The 20,645-nt window shown below is 41.3% G+C and overlaps 2 protein-coding genes across 5 annotated transcripts; one reads left to right on the top strand and one right to left on the bottom strand.

Moving 5' to 3' along the window:
• Positions 1-45: 45 nt before the first annotated feature.
• On the top strand, positions 46-15,038 carry tert (telomerase reverse transcriptase). 4 transcript variants are annotated; one of them, XR_006055351.1, is made up of 17 exons: positions 355-805; positions 1,441-2,716; positions 2,807-2,996; positions 3,090-3,243; positions 3,334-3,501; positions 3,620-3,781; positions 4,726-4,827; positions 4,913-4,998; positions 5,080-5,196; positions 5,340-5,411; positions 5,704-5,892; positions 6,111-6,237; positions 8,416-8,477; positions 9,474-9,598; positions 11,722-11,859; positions 12,985-13,147; positions 13,959-15,038. XR_006055351.1 is itself a non-coding variant. In XM_042228037.1 (16 exons), exons 1-16 carry the CDS (start codon positions 112-114, stop codon positions 13,086-13,088), a joined length of 3,078 nt encoding a protein of 1,025 aa, XP_042083971.1. In that variant the 5' UTR covers positions 46-111; the 3' UTR covers positions 13,089-13,850. The 4 variants fall into 4 exon arrangements, 2 of the variants coding, with proteins under 2 accessions (XP_042083971.1, XP_042083970.1); XR_006055350.1 differs by having other exon boundaries at positions 13,962-15,038; XM_042228037.1 differs by lacking the exons at positions 355-805; positions 13,959-15,038 and adding an exon at positions 46-117 and having other exon boundaries at positions 12,985-13,850.
• Positions 13,983-20,618, bottom strand: slc6a18 (solute carrier family 6 member 18). The gene is made up of 13 exons (XM_005940884.2): positions 19,954-20,618; positions 19,163-19,678; positions 18,320-18,460; positions 17,899-18,036; positions 16,719-16,900; positions 16,431-16,541; positions 16,242-16,354; positions 16,029-16,157; positions 15,785-15,941; positions 15,459-15,663; positions 15,210-15,369; positions 14,958-15,120; positions 13,983-14,201 (listed from the first exon to the last, which is right to left on the bottom strand). The coding sequence occupies exons 2-13, from the start codon at positions 19,296-19,298 to the stop codon at positions 13,983-13,985; spliced, it is 1,854 nt and encodes a 617-aa protein (XP_005940946.1). The 5' UTR covers positions 19,299-19,678; positions 19,954-20,618.
• Between the last annotated feature and the right edge of the window lie 27 nt (positions 20,619-20,645).

Consider the following 20,645-nt stretch of genomic DNA (forward strand, 5'->3'; position numbering starts at 1 on the left):
ATAGGAACAATGACACTATTTTTACGTCAAAGCACGCACACCAGACACGAATACTGAGAAAACTAATGCATTGTTATCCTTACTAAAATATACTGTTATAAACTGGACATTATGAAGGTAAACACCACCCGTGTGCTTATTGTGTTTCTTGGCATTTCTGTGGACTTTGGCAGAGGCACACCAGGTAGAAAACTTTATCGTTGTTGTTCTTCTGAAGGCTTCGTTAGCGTTTTGTTTTTTTTTATAATTAAAATGTAATTTTAAGGTCATAAACAAAAGTCGCTTTAACCGCCTGTGGTGCGCATATAATGCTGGTGACAGAATGAATGATCTCTGGTGAGCGGTTCTCATAGCACGTGATACTGTCACTTTTTCCACTACACTCGTGCCAAAAGACAACAAGCCTTTACCTGTTTGTCATTGGTCAACAGTAAATTCCCCCCTTTAGTATGAGAACTTTTGATTGGCCAGCTCCAATAAACCGCTTTCCCATAGGCTAAGCATGACGCGGGCCCTTAAAACGTGAAACATAGCTAAATCCCGGTGTAAAGTAGCTAACCTCTGTCCAAGTGCTCCGAACACAGTCGGTATGTCTGCGACTGATATGTCCGGTGTGCTGGATATCCTTCGGTTATTGTACCGGCACACGCAGACACTGGAGGAGTTTTCGGACAGCATCGTGTTCAGAGAGGGACAGAAAGCAGCTCTCATTGAGCAGACAGATACAAACCGTTTCAAATCGTTCGTTAGGAGTGTTTTTGTGTGCTTTGACAAGGAGCTACAGAAGGTAGCGAGCTGCAAACAGGTAACGTTTCGCCCTATTGAAAAGTATACATGTACATTTCCCAGGTTAGCCCTGAGGAGTTGACACGCACTCCTCTGTGGACGTTTGAAGCGGTGTAGCTAACTCTGCCTGCCATGCTGTTATAATGTTAAAGCCAGGAAACCATGTTACACTCCTTTTTTTCTCATTGAAACTAAGCTGGGAGTAAAATGTGCGCTGCTGGAGGATATTTCAGCTTCAGCGAGGTCCTCTTTTTTTCTTTTGGGGCACCCCCCCCCCCCTTTTCTCCTTTATTAGACATGTTTAAATGTATCCAGTTATAATGACAGATAGTTGATATCGCCCGATATATTCGTCCGGCTCTACACTAGGACACGGGGCGGGCCCCAGAATAATACTCTGAAAGGGTTTTCACTGTGCTAAGTTATACGTGGGATATTTCATTTCAGGATCTTTCGAGTGCCATGACTCTTTGATTTAATGGCTCTAGTTAGTAAGGCAAGCTGTAACTTTGAAGTAATTTTAATCACATAGAAGAATAAAGAACTCAGATTATTGTTTTGTCTCTGGGCTAATATAGCAAAGAGTTTGCCTTTGTCAAGATTTAACAGCTTAATGGCAGATGGCCTCTTCTTATGTATTCATACTTTCCACAGATCTGCAGTCTGCCTGAACTACTGGCGTTTGTTCTCAACACTCTAAAAAGAAAAAGAAAAAGGAATGTCTTGGCACATGGGTATAATTTTCAGACGCTGGCTCAGGAGGATCGGGATGCAGATTTCCTCAAATTCCAAGGCGATGTAACACAGAGTGCTGCCTACATCCACGGCAGTGACCTGTGGAAAAAAGTCATAACGCGTCTGGGCACAGACATCACGCAGTATCTCCTGGAGAGCTGCTCTGTGTTTGTGGCAGTTCCTCCTTCGTGTGCTTTCCAGGTGTGCGGCCCTCCAGTCTATGACAGGGTGTCCATGACCACGGCCTCTTGTGGGTTTTTTCTCCAGCCGCGAGTCAGGAAACCTAATCGTACCAAGACTGAGAGCTGTCGAGGGTCAGTGAGTTTGAAACAGAAACGCACAGTTGTGACTCCTGCAAGCAAGAAGATGAAAAGAAGGAATAAAGGAGGGACAAAGGGGAAAAGAAAACGGGAAACTGGAGAAGAGGAGGAGGTGGCAGTTTGTTCAAGAAAGAGGAGGCGAGTAGCATCTGTAGAACATCAACAGGCGATCCAACAAGTTGGCTCTGAAAAGGAAGGACAGGCCGTGGCTGTGGAATCAGCACCACCTACAGCTTTCAAACAGCCTGTTGAAATGCCAACATTTGTACTTCCCTTGGAGGGTGGTCCTAGTTGGAGAACAGGGATTTTCCCCCCTTTACCACCCTCGCAATGTTTTATCCGTACCCTGGGATTCCTGTATGGGGGCAGGGGCATGCGTGGCTTTCTTCTTAACAGGAGGAAAAAGACTGCTCATGGATCCAGAAGGCTTCAAGGACAAGATCTGGTAAGAATAGTCTTCTTCGAGGGACTAGCGCATTTGAATGGAGTAGAGAGGAAGCCTAAAAAACTCCCCCAGCGGTTCTTTGGCTTGGTCCCCCTGTTTAGGCAGCTCTTACAACAACACAGGAGATGTCCCTACACCAGAATACTACAGAGGTTATGTCCATCAATGGAGGAGAGCAATGCAGGACAGGGAGAACTAAACTCACTCTTACCTCAGCACTGTGCACCGCACAGGGTTTACCTGTTTGTCCGGGAATGCCTCTCTTCTGTGATCCCACAAGAACTGTGGGGCTCTGATCAAAACCGGCTGCATTTCTTTGCCAGGGTCAGGACTTTCTTGCAAAGTGGCAAGTTTGAGAGGCTCTCACTGGCTGAACTGATGTGGAAGATAAAGGTGAATGACTGTGATTGGTTGAAGAGGAGTAAAACAGGTGAGGTTAGCACCCATGGTCTTTTTTTTTTTTTTTTTTTTCATGGCTTCGTGTTTCATGCCCGACCTAACCAATGTAACTCATCTGCAGGCCGTTTTCCACCCAGCGAGCTTGCGTATCGGACACAGGTCCTGGGTCAGTTCTTGGCTTGGCTTCTGGATGGATATGTTACAGGCCTTGTGAGAGCCTGTTTCTATGCAACAGAGAGTATTGGGCAGAAGAACGCCATCAGGTTCTACAGGCAGGAAGTCTGGACCAAACTGCAAGAATTGGCCTTCAGGTACACTCACACAACATTACTACAGTAGCCAGCATACATACAGACATGAGGCATACGTCCAAAAAAAAGGAACAAAATTTTCTTTTCATGTAGAGGTCACCTTTCCAAAGGCCAGATGGAGGAGCTGACTCCAGCTCAGGTGGCATCCCTGCCCAAAGGCACCGTCATCTCCCGCCTTCGCTTCATTCCCAAGACTGATGGCATGAGGCCCATCACACGAGTCATAGGAGCAGATGCCAAAACAAGGGTACGCACCAACAGTTACCTCAGACTTGTCTGTTATTACATCCTGTGTCCATGGGCTGGTTTTTCAACTTTTCTTTGGTCCTCCCTACAGCTCTACCGAGGTCGTGTCAGGGACTTGCTGGATATGCTGCGGGCCTGTGTGCGTGCCACTCCATCACTACTGGGATCCACAGTGTGGGGGATGACTGACATCCACAAAGTTTTGTGCTCTTTGGCACCAGCGCAGAAAGAAAAACCACAACCCCTCTATTTTGTTAAGGTGAGTTGTTACATTTAATAGTTTGGCAGAGAGCTTTCAATTTATTTTAAGGATAATACAGCTGTAAATTTCAGCTGTATAGGTAATGTATAATTTAACTTTTTCCTCTTTGTTTAAGATGGACGTGAGTGGAGCCTATGAGAGTTTGCCGCATGACAAACTCATAGAGGTGATTGGCCAAGCCCTGTCACCTGTCCACGATGAACTCTTTACCATCCGCCGCTATGCCAAGATCTGGGCAGACTCACACGAAGGCCTGAAAAAGGCCTTTGTCAGACAGGTAGCCATCCGATCTGCAAACATGCTTATCTGAGAGCATACATAGTATTAATTAGTCCAAAAATGACATTTATGGTAATATTAGTTAACATCACATTACTTAAACTAGTGTTATACCTGCTAGCCTGGTGTATTTGTTGGATTAAAACGCATACATTTTAATTTACATGTTATTCTTTATTTTTATTATATCACTACGTACAGTGCGACTGCAAAAAGGGCTGCTCATAAGCACCAATCAAATCAATAAAAAAAACCATATTTTTCTTCTTCTGTGCAAACTACATATTCATTATATAAACTAGTCAGTCGGACTGATTATTAGACACTGTAACTTACTGTCAGTGTCACCGTCAGATGAACACAGGCACAGTTATGCTTGACAACACATTCCAGTGACTCTCAAAGTGCCACTGTACTAAAATTATTTAACAAAATGTATTTATGAACAACAACATGCCTGCAGCATACATTTAATGTTGCTGTAGTTCAGCTACTAGACATATTATATGTAATTTGTAAGGATTAGTGTTATAAGCGATGTAGATGTTGATAATCCTGCGACCTTACCCAGTTTATATAATGAGTTTCATCCAGATTGATCCGTGCATCTAGGAGGAGTTAGTGTATGTATGCCTGTTCCCTATCATAAATATAGTTACATGTCTGCTTAAACCAAGTCACTCCAGCTATACTGACATTATGACCAACACCAGCACAACCATCTAGATCAGCAGTGGGCAATTAATTTTAACCGATGGAAATTAATGTGTGCCAGACCCTGATCTAAGTGCACAGGTCAACAAACACGTCGCTGAACCCTTTGGCAGACATGGCCATCAAACTAAGTTAAACTCAATTTAAGAAGAAGAATCTGTGAAAACCACCATATATAAACATTATTTATGAGTGAAAGTCGGTCTTTTTTTGTTTTGGTTAACACAGGCAGATTTCCTGGAGGATAACATAGGATCCACCAACATGAAGGGCTTTTCGACGTCATTGCAGAGAAAAGGCAAAGTTCATCACGCCATCCTGGTTGAACAGGTAACTCTGGCTTCATCGCGTGGTTTGCTGTGGCTGGGCAAATTGTGTGCTTAAGTCCTGAACGCATTACTTTTCCTTGCTGCAGCACTTTTGCTCAGATCTTCATGGCAGAGAGGCATTGCAGTTCTTTACCCAAATGCTAACTGGGAGTGTTGTTCAGTATGGGAAAAAGTAAGATTCTCGAACACCGTTTTCTAAAACATTTTGATGTCATCAAGGCAGTTACGTCTATTTTGTCCCTTTATGTTTCAGGACGTACCGTCAGTTCCGGGGGATTCCTCAGGGATCGGTTGTATCTAGTTTGCTCTGCTGCCTTTGCTACGGCCACATGGAGAATCTCCTGTTTAAAGATATTCCAGGACACAAAGGGTACATTAGACCTCGCTATATTTCAGTCAGCTCCAGCTTGTATACATATTACCCATCATGGGCAGAAGAGGGCACTCTTTCTGTGCTGTAGCTCTTGATTTGGTCCACTGTGGCTGTTATTTTGCTCTCCTTGTGTCCTGCAGGTGTTTGATGAGACTGGTGGATGACTTCCTTCTAATTACACCAGACCAACATGAAGCACAAGCTTTTCTCAAGTATTACTTTCAGTTCAGTTTTAAATATTCTGTGTTACTGCACAATATATTTTGGAGTAGGGGACTGGAATGGGATTTGCAGTTTTCTGTAGAACCCCAAATAAATGCATCCACATATATAGTTATTCTGAACAGCTTGCTTGAGACAGTGGATGACCTGGTGAGCTGCACAAAGTCTCAGTATAAGAGAAATGGAGAGTTTTTACATGTATTTATTTATTTTTCAAACTGCAAATCATGCAAAGCTGCTTATTTTAGTGCATTTATAATGCCGCTTGCTCTTTGTGTGTAGGATCTTGCTGGCCGGTGTGCCACAGTATGGTCTGGCAGTCAACCCGCAGAAGGTGGTTTTGAACTTTCAGGTATCGGGAAGCGCGGCTTCCTGTCCCGACATTCGCATGCTGCCCCCTCGCTGCCTCTTCCCCTGGTGTGGACTGCTGCTGGACACCCACACGCTGGACGTCTATAAAGACTATTCCAGGTGAAAGGTCCATTCCAGCTGTAATTATACTGCACAGTTATTGCGTTATATTGTGGTGTCTCCTTGGGCCTGTTGTCAAGGCTTTATAGTTTATGGCTGAACTTTGTTCCTACTCATAAACGTGAGCCAATTTGATCCTCTGGTCAAACAAAAATCTCTCTGTAGTTCTGAATGTTTTGTTGTTTTTAAATTTTCTTGCTTTTTTTCTTGTTTCACAGCTATGCTGGACTGTCTCTGCGCTACAGCCTTACTCTGGGTTCATCCCACTCTGCAGGACAGCAGATGAAAAGGAAACTAATGGCTATCCTCAGGCTCAAGTGTCATGCCCTGTTCTTTGACTTGAAGGTCGGGAACAAAAATATTTTTAAGACGTTTCAGAATGCCGTAACTGTTAAACATTGACACATTCTTTTAGATCTGATGATTGTGGACAATTATGGGAAGGTGCAGTTTGGCAAAAGCTGAGTACACAGATCAAAACATGCTGTTAAGAGAAACTTGGACTCATTTCTCATCTTTCTTAAGATATTTTGATCAGCTATTTTTAAACTATATTCTTTCTATGAAATTTATATGTTAGTATTATACAGACACTGAAGCATCACCAGCATGCTATGTCCAATGTCTGTGTCAAAAGTACAAGCTAGAAAGATACCAATCAAGGTAAATGAGTCCTTGAACAAAATATCCAATAAAATGACCGACTGGTGATTTTAAAAAAGTAATTTCTACAAATGCAATATAATTATACTAATGGCAAAGAATTAGTTGAACTTTTCATGTACTTATTAGAGACATTTGACAGGTTGTAATACTGCCAGGTTTAGGTGTTCAAACTAATGACATGATATTCAGAGTTTGAGTAGTACAGCTTTGACTGAAAATAAAAGCCTGGTTGCTCACAAAGTCGGCTACTGGAAAGAAAGATTAGCTGGTGAGAGCAATCTTATTGATCTGGCAACTTTGCAGGATGTCAGAAGAAGTGTTGCACAGATATGAAAGGGTGGAAAGCTTTTCTTTTTTCTTTTTTTTTTCCAAGACTTTGATGTTCGACTGGACCATTCTGTTGCACATTAGCTGGCATCCTGGAGATCATTGTCTTGTTTCATGGCTCAGTTTCAGCCAAGCTTTGGCTTTCAGGCAGATGCCCTCACATTTGATCCTAGCGTACTTTGTAATACACGGGAGTTTATCGTCTCAATCGCTGTATCCCAATTCAGGGTCTGCAGCCTAAAAGTACGCAGCCTTAACGGTCCACAAGGGCCGCGTACTTAAAGACCGCTAAGGCCGGAAGTGCGAGGCTTGTAAAATGGGACGGTCTAGCCTCCGTCGCGCTGCCCAGGTTGCCTAGCAACCATGATACTAACAGCTAGAAACGTGTCATACAGCTTTGTTTGACAGAAATGAAGGAGAAAATCTTTTGTTCATTTGTTTGTTTGTTTCTACATGAGCTTTGATCATTCTCTGTAGGATTAAGCTAAGCTATTGAACGGCGTATATTTTAAAGTAAAGGCTTTAAAACCAAGTTAGTACAAACGTCACATACCTTTGCCGACATGTGGCCAACAGTAATGTTTTAGTGTTCTTCGTTATTAAACAATTGCACATAAATAAGTGACATAATATTCAGTATTTACTTAAAGTTTACTCTTCGGGCGCCCCTCATCCGGCAAAATTATCCACACCCACCGCCGCGCTATGCATTCTGGGATATGTTGGGCCACGAAGTCTACACCGCCACATCCTTAAAATTCAGGGAAATGAAGGACGCATTTGAGGGCCGCATTTCAAGCAGCCTTCGAATTGGGACAACCTTCGTCGCGTCGCTGTGACATAATCGGCCTTAAAATGCGGCCCATAAGGCTGCAGACCCTGACTTGGAATACAGCCAATGACTGCAAGGTACCCGGGACCTGTGGCTGCAAAAAAAAGCCCAAATCATCACCCCTCCACACCGTGTTTGACCGTTGGCATGAGGTGTTTGTGCTGATGTGCTGTTTTTATCAAACAAATTTCTTTTCAAAATAATCTCCAGTCTGGTCTCATCTGTCTAAAGCACATTGTTCCAGAAGACTTGTGGTTTGTTCGAATGCAATTTTGTCAAGCTAATGCGCTGCGCTGCCATGTTTTGTTTTGTTTTGGGGTTTTTTGTGGGGTTTCTTTTTTTTTTCTTCCCTCTTACTCAAATTTGGTCACACTTGGCTCAGAACAGGACGGCACTGGTCAAAGCTCGAATACTGGGCCTTCAAAATGCACAGCCTAAAACCAATGTGCGATATCACTGAGGCGATGTCCATCTTTTTATACGATTTTACTTTTGAGGAAAAACCAAAGTGACCATAAAGCAATCAAATTCAATTCCCAGCTGTAAAGCATGGCAGAGGGAGCAGCAGGGTTTGGAGCTGCTTTCTGTTTTGACTAACAGGAAAATCCGACCTGAGCAATCAATGAAGAAATCTTGTATCAGTATGTTAGTAAACTACTTGCTTTCCGTTACATTAATCTATAAATTTTTCTCCTCAGACTAATTCTCTTGAAGCGGTCTACAAGAACATGTACAAGATGGTGCTGCTGCATGCGTACAGGTACTGTTGTCAGTGTCAGATTGGAGCATTTACCCACCTGTAACATCAAAATACATGGATAATAAACACAAACTGGGAACCTTCAACATGAATCGCTTCCAGTTGGGTAAAAATCTGGGTTATATTAATCAGTACCTGCACCGAGCTTAGAAATAATTGTCCCGTGGCTCCCCACACTCTCTAGCAGATCATTACATGAAGGAACCTTTTAAAAAAACAAGCGCGTCCATGCTCACAGGTGTACACACGGGTGATCACACCCACAAACTACACCCTTTTTGGCTCCTACCTCAAAGCACACTGTGTTCTGTTGATCTTATGTGCTGCACAATAATGTTTAATATTTAGTATTTACTGTCATATTCACATATATCATTGTGATGTTGTTTATTCTATTACTCTTGTTCTCTTCTGCTTGTTTCTTTTTTCTTTCTCAGCAGGTGATCCAGGTGATTGATATATGCATTTTTTTTTCTCTGCCCGTTTGTTGGTTTTTGTCTTTTGCCCTTCTCCCCCGTCCCTCTTCTCAGCTGTTTCTCTTTCCCTCTTTCTTTCTCCCCTTCTTTCCCCCAGTAAGTCTGTCCCAGTATTCAGTAAGTGAAAATAAAATAAACAATAAAAGGTGAATCAAATGGACCATTACGGCAAGGCTGGGATGGTCATTTGGTAAAGTAAATCCGTTGGGCATCTTTCTTTGCCTTTAGACAACAATTCTGATGGCAAAAGAGCCAAACTGGGACAGGCAAAAAACAGTAAAATGCCGTGTTTGGGCGGCATCTTTTCTCGCCTTTAGACAACAATGATAAGAAAAGAGAAGAACGGGGGAGAAGGGCAAAAGACAAAAACCAACAGAATGAGCAGAAAAAAAAAAAAAAAAAAAAAAGAAATAATTGTCCTGTTGTTTATCTCTAAATGTAAATGTCTAACTGAACCTGTCCTCATTTACAGTTTTTGTGTGTCTTCCTGTTTTTCTTTGTTGTTTTTTTTCCTCTTCAGATTTCACGTCTGTGCCCAAAGTTTGCCCTTTGGTCAGACCGTTTCCAAGAACCCCGTCTTCTTTCTGCAGCTGATATGGGAGATGGCCCAGTACTGCAACAAGCTCATCAGACGCAGCAACAAAGGCAACTTTTGCATTTCACAGCAGCACTTTGTTACTGATTGGTAATAGTGGGCAGTAGTTTGGTATAAACACGTTCAAATCAAGTAATAGCATCTCTGCAAGTTGTATTGTGAAGTAAGATCCTGCAGTTTTAAAGAGTAATGTGGGTAGTTGGAAAAAAACAAGATGTTCAGGTATAAGAAGACCAGGGCAAAAAATCCAGCACTGCTATAATGTGCTTAATGTTTTGGACCTTAGCACATTTTACTTTGTGCCTTTTTTGCTCCTCAAGTTTTACTCGGTTGCTCTTCAATCTGGGAACTTTATGGTTTGATCCATTTTGATGACAGGGATGCTTCCCTCTCATTTTCCTTATAGATTTAATATTTACTTAAGATAGCAGCCACACAAGCTGGATTTTAGAGGTAGAGATGCACTCAGAGTACTGCTGTGGTGTCCTGTTTACCATACTATAGATTTGTTTAAGCCGAACGGCAAACAGCAGTGGCATCAGGCTCGTGGCCAGCAGAGGGCGCCCTTTTCGGGTGATGTCGCTTGTGAAAGCTCAGTGAGAGTGTGATAATTGTGTCGCTAACACCCTGAGATGTCAGTGCTCCCAGTTAAACGAGCAGATGAAAACGGGAGAGAATACAAAAATGTATTATATTACATGAAACGGCAGACTCAGGATCAGTTACAGCAGTTAAACTTACTCCTCTCCAAACTGGATGTTGGCAAATAACAGCAGAGCCAAGTTAATGTGCTCCTGTGAGTTAATGAGTCCCACATACTTGCGAGTTGGACGCTTTCAGAGCTGTTATATTTTATCCTTTTTCATTTTCAGTTATCTACATCTTCTTAATCACTGCGTGCTAGTTTAATGTCACTTATTTTTAAATTATATAGATGTTATTGTATTTAATGCATACTTTATTTTTTTTATTAGCACCCCTGCGGAGTGTGCTAATTATTCTTGTGCAAACAGTTTAAAGGAGCGAGGAATATAGTGGCGTCAGGGTGACTGTGTGGCAAATGGTTAACATAGTTCGAGGCTTCGTCGGGTCAGGCAGTGGGAATTCCAGTAACAGAAGTATACTTTCTATCAAGGTGCTCCCACAATGCTTCAATAACTTGAACAGCAAATTGCAAATTTGGATTAATCACTCTGGAAAACCTGTTTCCGGTAATTTACAGTTGAGTTCTTATTAAAATTTGGCATTTGGGTTAGCTGCCCTTTTTATGTTGAACGATTCAGGCCAGTGTCAAGTGGCTTAACAAAGAAACAGTCCTGTGAAAATGGTCAGGACTGAAGTGAAAATGAGTGAAAAAGCAGATGATATCCAAAGAAAAACATAAAAAGATCTTCATAAAGCCCGGAGAACTGCTGCTCAAGACTGCTTAAAATGTCCAGCTAAGAAAAATATGAAGGGTGGCTCAAGACTTTAGCACAGCCAGATATTTTCTGATGTTCTAGAAGTAGAAGTTCTTCTACTTCTAGAACATCTAGAAGTAGAAGTTCTTCTAGAAGTAGAAGTTCTTCTACTTCTACTTCTGTCAGTTATTTTGGCATGTGTTCAGGATGTATGGTAGTAATTTGCGTTTGTTTTCCATTATAGTTCATTCTGTGTATTCATGGTACGTTTAGGAGAATCAGGAGATTTATAACCTCATTCAGCCTGGAAAGTTAAACATTAGACTAAACCACATAGTAAATTCCTAGTTTGCAGCAGTGTTGTGTGCGCTTAATTAACCCTAAGACTTTTGAATGTTTAAATAAATATAAACATTATTTACAGCGCACAAATTGCTGGGGATGATAGTTTAAACAGTTTCAATGTGATTTTGAGGATATTAGGCTGATGGTATCCTGTAATATCACAATATGTTGTCAGCATACGTACTGCATTGATATAACCATTTATTTTAGCAGGTTGCTATAGTATTACTAAAGTGAGTAAACGCTATGTTAATTTCATTAACATGTGTTATTATAGGATAAGCTAAACTATTCACTGGATAGTACTGGATTGTAACCCACAATTGCTGCAGTGTTACTGAGCTGTGATGTAAAATTCAACCCATTTTCCTTCAGCCACCTGAGCAAACACATTAATAACTTAATTTCTTCTCTCTTTGCCTCTCTAGGACTGATTTTAGGTGATAAGGCCCAGACGGGGATTGTGCAGTACGAAGCAGTGGAGCTGCTTTTCTGTCTGTGCTTCTTGCTGGTGCTGTCACAACACCGTCTTCTCTATAAAGATCTGCTCGCACACCTGCACAAACGTATGTAGTCTCAAAAGTGATGTTCAGATTCTTCTTCCAAAAAATCCAATTAAAATTTTACGCAAAGTACTCTGCAGAAGTCTGAGCATCTCAGTTTTCCTTTAGATTTTGTTGTTAAAATGGAAAATGGGCACAGTGATGAATTAAAACGTGTGCAAAAATACATGGAAATACAAGACAAAACAAAGTGCAATTCTAAAACAGTTGGAATTTGGTATGATTACCTTTTTCTTTTACGTTTTCTTGTAATTTCTTGAAGGAGGCTTCAGGAATAGTCTCCAGGCTTCTTGAAGCACATTCACAGCTCTTCTTTGGATCTTGGCTGTTTCTCTTCTCTTTTTTCTATCCATTGCTTTTACTGCATTAGCAGTCTGTCTCAGATCATTTTGTTGCTGAAAAATGAGGCTGAAGCCAATTGGATGCTTTCCAGATGATCTTTCATTGTGGATAAAATCTGGCTGTACATTTCTTTTTTTTCATGAGCCCAGCAATTTTGACGATCCCCAACACCACTGACACTTTTGTCAGTTGCAGACTCTTGTTCTGCTCACATATTAAGTTGTATTTGCATATCAAAAATAATTTGCTGCAGAGTCACAAATAACATCCAAATAAGTGCATGTACATACAGTAGGAGTCTCTTTGTGTTTCCTCCCTACGTACAAAAGGAGGAGACACGAAGAGACAGCCTGAAGGGGTCACGAGTTTGTGCACTTCTAGGAGGGGCATCCAGAAGGGCATCTGGTGTAAAGTCCCATATCAAACATGCAGATCTGTTTGCTGTGGTGAACCTTTGAGGACTACAGCAGGATAAAATAACCGCTGCCTGTGTGTATGTGTGTGGATGCTTAATTAGGCAAGAATAATTAAAAACAAAATAAAAGTACTACAGTTTGGAAAAATGAAGCTTTTCGATTTCACTACGAAAGGCTGTCCCTTCCTGTCGCTTTCCAGGAAGGCTGATTCTTTTTAAATGTGGACTTTGTAAGAGGTGCACCTAATTTAGCCAATATACACGTATCATTTTACATGTATAATCTGCAGTTTATTGGCACCTGTCATTTGATTTTACAGTTTGTCACCAAAGAAGGAAATAAAAAGCTTCTTATCTTTATCTTTTTACAGGAAAGCGCAGTCTGGAGCGGCGTCTGGGGGACCTGAGGCTGGCCAGGGTGCGGCAGGCCGCTAACCCCAGGACTCCAGTCGACTTCTTGGCCATTCAGACGTAAATTACTATTCCTAGTCCCAGTTTCCAACATGACCGCAGAACAATACTCGGAGATTAAAGGTATGGATTTATTTAATCTAGATTCCCTCCCCTTTTTTGTTAAAAACATATTAAAAGCCTTTTTTTTTTCTTTTGCTTTGTTTAATTCTTAAGTTGTAAGTGTTTTAACAATATATATCACCAAAAAACCCTCAAACCAATACATGACATCTTTCGGATCTAGAGTGTCAGGAAACATGTCTGGAAAACACAGTACTTAGTCGTGTGCTGCAAAACACTTAAGTGCTAAACCTCAGTCATAAACGCACACAATCAAACAACAGCAACCTGTCAAGATCGGTAATTGAAAGTCATGCAGCTACTGTAATAGAGCAGGTCTCAGCCCATAGCTGTGTGTGTCTTTGTGGACTTTGATTTACACCTTGTAGTAGTTTTCCATAAAGAGCATGTGAGGACATACGTCACAGAAGTTGTGAGCCATTCACCAAAGGATTGTTTTTTTTTTACTTTTGTGTTACATCACATATGCTCAGTTCTTTAGATAATGCTAAAGTTGTTCAGAAATGAACAAACCTGAAGGGTTCTGTGTTCTTTTTTATTTTATTTTATTTTTACTATGTTCAACTGTGCAGATTCGTATATTTGGAGTCAAAGAAAGATGTGTAATGGATATAATGTTATATTGGATATATGATATGATGTAAAAATATGTAAAATGAAAATTAAGAATGTCACTGTTAAATAAATCCTGTTTTATTTTCAAGGGAAGTAATGTAATGTTTCATATGTCAAGTAAACATCAGAATCTGTATGAAATTCTAGTGAATTTTGATGAAAAGCAGTGATAAACATCTGGATTTTTGCTGTATAGCAGCATTTTTACTCTCCACAGTCCTTAAGCCCTTTGAGTCTTCTGTTCCTGTGTGTCAGTCACGAAGGCGTCGTTGTCGTAGGGATTCAACTCCATCCCAACCGAGGACTTTCTGAATCTGCCACGAAGCAGCTGGTAGAGGGCCACCAGAGGAATGGAAATCACAGGCACCACGCAGAGGAGGATGATTATGGCAAAGACCCAGTCTGGATAAAGCTTCTCTTCAGTTTCAGGGAATTTTTCCTGAAAAGAAAGATCGAGGTGGAAACAATGAAGGACATTTATTTATTTAATTATTAAATATGGTTTAAAATTGGTAAAATGCGCTAATTTTCTTTCTTCGGGTTAAATAGAGCGCAACAACCAGCAAGCAGGCAATTGGCTTAGCTTGACTAATTCAATTCATTTTTTATATTGATTTACTTTATTTATTTAAATTCTATTTTTTATTGCTGTGTCCAGCACTTTGGTCAGTGGTTGCTGTTTTAGTGCTTTAGGGCTAACTTAAGGTTATCGAAACCAACCAAGAGATATTTCAGGCTCATAAAATCCCATAAAGGACTGAGCTGTCATTTTATCCCGCCGGTCTATATTTATTACTCGACATATTTGTTAAAATGTAGGTTTTGATAGACATTTTTAAACTCTTGCTTGTTTGTTAACAGACATTACAGATAGTCGCTTCTCAGGTAAAAGTCTGGCTGCTGGATTCATTTCAGAAGTCAGTTTGATTTTTAGTAGCATCTTCCTTCAGGATAACTCGCTATGACTCACAGCTCAGATCATTTCAAAGTGGTTTATTGATCATAACAATGAGTTCACTGTACTCAAATTATCTCCACAATTAAAAGATCTCAATCCAGTAATGTACCTTTGGGATGTGATGGAACAGAAAATTGGAGCAGTTCTGAAGATAAATAGAGGACCGAACAAACTGCACCTAATAAAATCTTGACTTATGAGTAGATTCATTCTTCAATTCTTGGCTTTCCTGCTTACATAATCTGGGTTCCATGCTTGATAGGTGGGACGTGTCTGTGCCTGGACAACCACATAGGCAACAAACACCACCAGGAGCAGTAAAGGACTGATCACCATCCAGCACGCCTTCCAAAAGATGTTTGGCCTCCTCCCAGTCATGATATAGATGTCGTCACTGAAACTGGCAGAGGAGACGTAAAACGGATATGAATTATGATTGTTAGTGAAGTTTACAGTGTTATGTTCAGGAAGAAGAGGAGAAAAAGTTACGTTTTCATTCCACGGAAGTAAATAACTCCAATAATCTCAAATAAAGCAATGATGAGCAGAGGTACAGATCCCACGTAACCATTAAACACCTCCACCCAGTAGTTGCCTGAGCTCAAGGTGAAGAGGAGCGCCACCAAGAAGGATATCAAACAGATGACCGCTGCAGAAGTGAAGAAGGTGAAAGTTTAAAAGAGGGAATTCAAAGGAAATTGTTTTTGACTTAAAAAGCACAAGCTGATGTGCAAGTACCTGATATGAGTTCCTTGGGCATCCACCTGGGCAATAGTTTGAGTTCATTGAGGGGCGCGAGGACACCCTCTATGTTACCAAACATGGAGGAGAGACCTAAACTAAAGAGCATGACAAAGAACAGTACGGCCCATACCTGCGAGCCCGGCATCGATATCACCGCTTCAGTGAACACGATAAAAGCCAGGCCAGTACCTGAAACACTCTGAAGATAAAAAAACAAGAAGCTAATGAGGATACTTGAAATGGCAATGTATGAAAATGACCGGTGTTTGTGGATGGAGGGGCTCGAGGATAGAAGAATGACTATAAGATGGAGTAAGTACCTGCTTAAGTAATTTTTGTAGATCACACTCCCTCAGGGACAGACTCTGGAATTTCTCTGGATAAGTCGTATTTAGATATTCATACCAGTAATCGTAGTTCTGCAGGGTTATGTTCTGGTCTGAAAACTCAAAGTAATTGGTCAGAGCCAGGATGTTCCTGCAGATAAGATTTGAAGAGTAAGTACTCAGGATCAGGCAAAGACGTAGTTGCAAAACCCCACCTAAAATAGGCATGCTTACGTACTCGTCTTTACAGGCGTTAAAGGCGGTGGTGGCTTTAAAACCCAGGATGGAGAAAATCGGAATGGAGGCGTAGATAGACGTTGCGCTGTTTATCACTCCCACAAGAACAGCGTCTCTCTCGCAGTTGTTTCTAACAACACAAAGAGCGAGAGAAAGACGAGCTTACTAATCACCCCGTGTTCACCGGGGGAGGTTAAGAAGTGTCTGTCCTTACTTCTCTTCATTGTAACTGGAGAAAGATATGAGACCTCCAAACGCCACAGAAAGAGAGAAGAAGATCTGCGTGGCGGCGTCCAACCACACCCGTGGGTTCGTCAGGGTTTGCCACTGTCACGAGTATAACATCTGATTAGGAAATCAGCTGTTTGTGGGACAAAAGATTAAAAATTTCACTCCAACTCACATCAGGGGTGAAGAGGTACAACAGTCCATCAGTAGCTCCAGGCAGAGTGAGGGCACGGATCAGGAAAATAGTCAGCACCAGGTAAGGGAAGGTAGATGTCACATACACAGCCTGAAAATATATAGAAACATTAAAATAACGTGTTTTCTGGGGGGAAATGACAGATGTAATGACTTGGGAGAACAGGTTTGTAAGATAGAAACCACATATCGTGATAGCACAGGGTTAGGCGTCCAGTGTTCTGCAACCTATCATTATATATTAAATGTTTTTGGTAGTTACACTGACCTTTCCCACGGAGTCGATGCCTTTGATGAAGCAGATGTAGACGATGCACCAGGCGCTGGCTAGACAGATCACCATCCCCCACTCCACGGAGCCGCTGATCTCGATGTCAGGTGTGATGTTGAGGGTTTCACGGTACCAGAAGTAATTTACCGGAGTGCTTTTCTTACACTCCAAATTATAGTCTACATGGACACACATACGCAAAAGATTTTTTAGACCAGCATAAGACCAAAGCACCATCGACAAGAAGGTTGGTGAGAAGATAACTGCTGGTGCGACTATTTGTAAATAGAACAAATATAAAATTACAATTGCCTCAAGCATGGAGTTGGAAGCATTATGCTTTGGGACTATTTTTCTGTAAATGGTGCCAATGTATGGGCCCACGTACTGAAACATCTTGGATGAGAAACCCGCAGCTGCAACACTGAACGTTGGTCACAAATCGGTCTTCCAATGTGACAATGACCCAAAACAGATCTTTATGGCAACAAAACAGTGGCTAAAGAAGAAGCACATTAAGGTCATGGAGTGGTCTTCCTAGTCTTCAGACCTCAGTCCTATAGAAAATATGTGGAGTGAAACTTCGAGTTGCCAAACAGCAGCCACGAAACCTAAAAGATTTGGAGTTTCTGTAAATAGAAGTGAACTAAAATCCTCCTGAGAATTTTGCAAACCTGCTGACCAACTACAGGAAACGTCTCAGCGCTGTGATTGCCAACAAGGATTTTCTCTAAATCATGTTTTGGTGTGTTTGGTATTGTGTCTCTCCATTAAAATGAAACTACCACAAAATACTGTTCATTTGTTTAAAAGTGTGCAAAATTACAAATTCAGCAGAGCGTCAACAGTCCCAACACTGCATCATCATTGCTATTTACTTGTTCATCTCATGTCTTAGTTGCACCTATCTTTAAAAAAAATCATTGTCTTTTTTATTTTATGTTGTGGTGCAATGTTCCCTTTGTGCCATAAAGCTGTCCAGCAGTATTTTTTTTTTTTTACTGAATCTCTCTTGAAATGCTACCAAGAGCGTGGCAGGCAGCCATAAATCTTTACTGATAATCCTTAACTTTATCTTTGTTATTAAATCTGCAAACAGTGGAGCAGCAGCAGAATCACGGCGTACGGCCATAAATTTATCAAGCAAGAATAATACCGAGGTGTGCTCCTGTCTCACCTATGCGGCTTTCATTTAGTGGGCAGGTGCTCCACGGCAGGGGTTCCTGAAAAGAGTGGAAGAAGTACCACAGCACCCAGGCCAGAATGGTGTTGTAGAAAACGCCCACCAGAAACGATACAATCAAACAGGCGATGCCTGCACATAAGAAAGATTTTTTTCAGGTATTAATTTTATTTTTTAAATTTAAGAATGAGGAATCTTTGACCGGTGTCAATTTCAACAAAAGAAACATTTATTTATTTTTTGGTTATTCTGTTTTACTTTCTACTTTATCAGATATGATACAGTTGACTAAAGGGTTGAAAAACAACTAAGAATCTTAGATTAACTAATATGTCGTTAAAATAAAGCAACACATTCGAATAGTATAACTGTAGAGTACATAAAAACATTTACTATTACTTTTTGGGTTACCCACCTACTCCACCGATTACGGGATTGATGGTCTTCCAGACACCCACGCTGCCCTTCCGGAGCCTCTGTCCTACAGCCAGCTCAAGGAAGAGCAGGGGGAGGCCCTCAAACACCAGCGCTATCAGGTAAGGGATGAGGAATGCACCTGAAGACATGAAGTAAATATTTATCTTACAGTTAGGCATTTTTATGATTACAGTGCAAAGCTCTACTAATGAAAACACACTGGGTTGCTGGGAATCGGGCTGACTTTTTTTTTTTTTTTTTTTTAAAGAAAAACCCACTATATTTACAAAATTTAAAAAAAAATTATTAACTTCTCGTGTCACCTCGCTGCTTCACCGTACGAGCTCCAAACCAAACAAATCTGAGGGGAGATTAACAATAGAAAAACGTGACTCAATTAAACAGACTAAGCCAAAGTTAAACAGACGCTCAGCAGATTTGAGAAACAGCCTTTTGGGAAGTCAATATGTGAAGGTGATAGAGCCCACACACATTTTCTGGACTGGCTGTTTACACAGCCTGACCCAGAGCAGGCTCCTATATAACTCCGTGGCATGAGGACTCGGCGTATCTCTTTGGGTAAGTATGAGGAAGCAAACAAAGGTGGATATATTCCTCACAAACAGTATGTAATGATTCCCATGGTTAATCAGGTATACATAAAGTTATTCATTTCCAGACAGGTTCAGAGACTGACGGTTTGTTCGTTAATACCTACTGAAACTAAATGGAAATGCAAACCGATTAAAGCATCTCTACACTGGATGATTAAACAGGACTCTTACAGATACTCTTACAGTAGGAGCGATGGTGTAAAGTGAGTAAAAGGGCAGCATCTCACCTCCTCCGTAGATTTGGCAGAGGTAAGGGAATCGCCACACATTTCCGATTCCCACTGCAAAGCCAATACATGTCAGCAGATACTGAGCCTTGTTGTCCCACTTGGGTCTCTCCTCCGGCCCAGCGTCTTTTCCCATCCTCAGCTGGAAAAAAGACTCAGTGCAATTCCAGTTGTGTTACAAAAATACACCTAATGGAATTGTAGCATGCAGTCTGATCAAATTGCATATATTTTGTGGTTAGTCCAGAATTCTCCTCCTGCTCCGTACTTTGGATGAATTACACTCCTGATTGGTTCGGTCTTCGTGATGTTCAGCACTCCTCTTTCATCCTCTGTGCGACCCTCCCGTCTCTGAGTCAGAGGTGCAGATTCTGTTCTTTTTGAGACATCCAGCCAGCAGGAAGTTTGGTGAAACACTTGCCAGGGTGATTTAGTGGTTTTACCTCCCTCCCGCGGGAGTGTGCTCAAACTTGAATTAATGGATAACCTGGTGATGCTTTTCTCTGCTACACCGACCTACATCAGAGCAATCAGATACAGGGTGGAAGAGACATCAGGAGAGTTGTGCCGAACAGCTAATCAAACATTGTTCTCGCATACAATCTTCTTGCAAAATGAGTGAAAAGGTTACCGGGTCTTTCTGTGCTCTAGTTTGAGAATAGATGTACGCAAACCTAAATCTGAAGTGATGAAAGTCGATCTAATCAAATTATGTTTTTGATACATTTCACCATTAAGGGCATTTTTTCCAGACATAAAAGTCAATAATAATTTGTGTCCACATTTCTTACCTGTACCTGTGAACTCAGGTTGAGATTTAAACTGCAAATACACACTCTTCCTTCCTCAAATATGATTTTGTGAAGTGTTTTCTTTCTCCTGGCCAGTTGACATTTCCGTCGTCACTTCATGAATCCTTGTGTTGCAGATTTTTATGCTTAGATGCAGGCTTGATTGCTGCCTCTAGCTCTCTCGGATATTGCTAACATTCATTCCTAATCAAGCACACCAAAGCTGTCCCATTTCCTATATTATGGTCATATTAAGCAGCGATGTCCGCTTATGCATTGAAAAGAGCAAAAAACAAATCCAGCCAACGGTGTCTCAGATATTATGTGTGAAGTTTCTTTCACTGGCTGACTCTGCGCCGATTTTAATTCAAGTGCTCCGGTCAAAAGCCAAACAAGTTAGGCGTTACTAAACTGCCCCATCAGTGTTATATATTCATGTGTCAGTCCTATTGTAGGAGCCAAATAGAGGTTTCTGGCCTACATCCAGGGTGCAAGGAGGACAGAATAAAGTCTGAAGGAGCAACTGAAGCACTAACAAAGAACTATTTTACTGCCTGACCTGCGCATTTCGACATCACGCCTTCATCACGGGTCATCATAAAAATCGATTTCTCAGGACATTTTTAATAGGCCAAGCGCAGAGTGGAAACATGAAGACAGCCTATGTGAACTTACAATAATTTGCTGGTCCT

This window comes from Haplochromis burtoni, unplaced genomic scaffold, assembly GCF_018398535.1.
Source record: "Haplochromis burtoni strain Fernald_Lab_line unplaced genomic scaffold, NCSU_Asbu1 Contig_297, whole genome shotgun sequence".
NCBI classification, from domain to species: Eukaryota; Metazoa; Chordata; class Actinopteri; order Cichliformes; family Cichlidae; genus Haplochromis; species Haplochromis burtoni.

What these genes read in the sequence shown, in the direction of transcription:
- slc6a18 (XM_005940884.2), bottom strand. Translation starts at nt 19,298, where the DNA reads ATGGGAAAAGACGCTGGGCCGGAGGAGAGACCCAAGTGGGACAACAAG. An exon ending in TCCCGTAATCGGTGGAGTAG is followed by an intron (nt 18,037 to 18,319) that starts GTGGGTAACCCA and finishes TCTTATGTGCAG; the next exon opens with GCATCGCCTGTTTGATTGTA. An exon ending in AAGCATGGAACCCAGATTAT is followed by an intron (nt 14,202 to 14,957) that starts GTAAGCAGGAAA and finishes CTTTCTTTTCAG; the next exon opens with GAAAAATTCCCTGAAACTGA.
- tert (XM_042228036.1), top strand. Translation starts at nt 590, where the DNA reads ATGTCTGCGACTGATATGTCCGGTGTGCTGGATATCCTTCGGTTATTG. An exon ending in AGGTAGCGAGCTGCAAACAG is followed by an intron (nt 806 to 1,440) that starts GTAACGTTTCGC and finishes TACTTTCCACAG; the next exon opens with ATCTGCAGTCTGCCTGAACT. An exon ending in GAAGCACAAGCTTTTCTCAA is followed by an intron (nt 5,412 to 5,703) that starts GTATTACTTTCA and finishes CTTTGTGTGTAG; the next exon opens with GATCTTGCTGGCCGGTGTGC.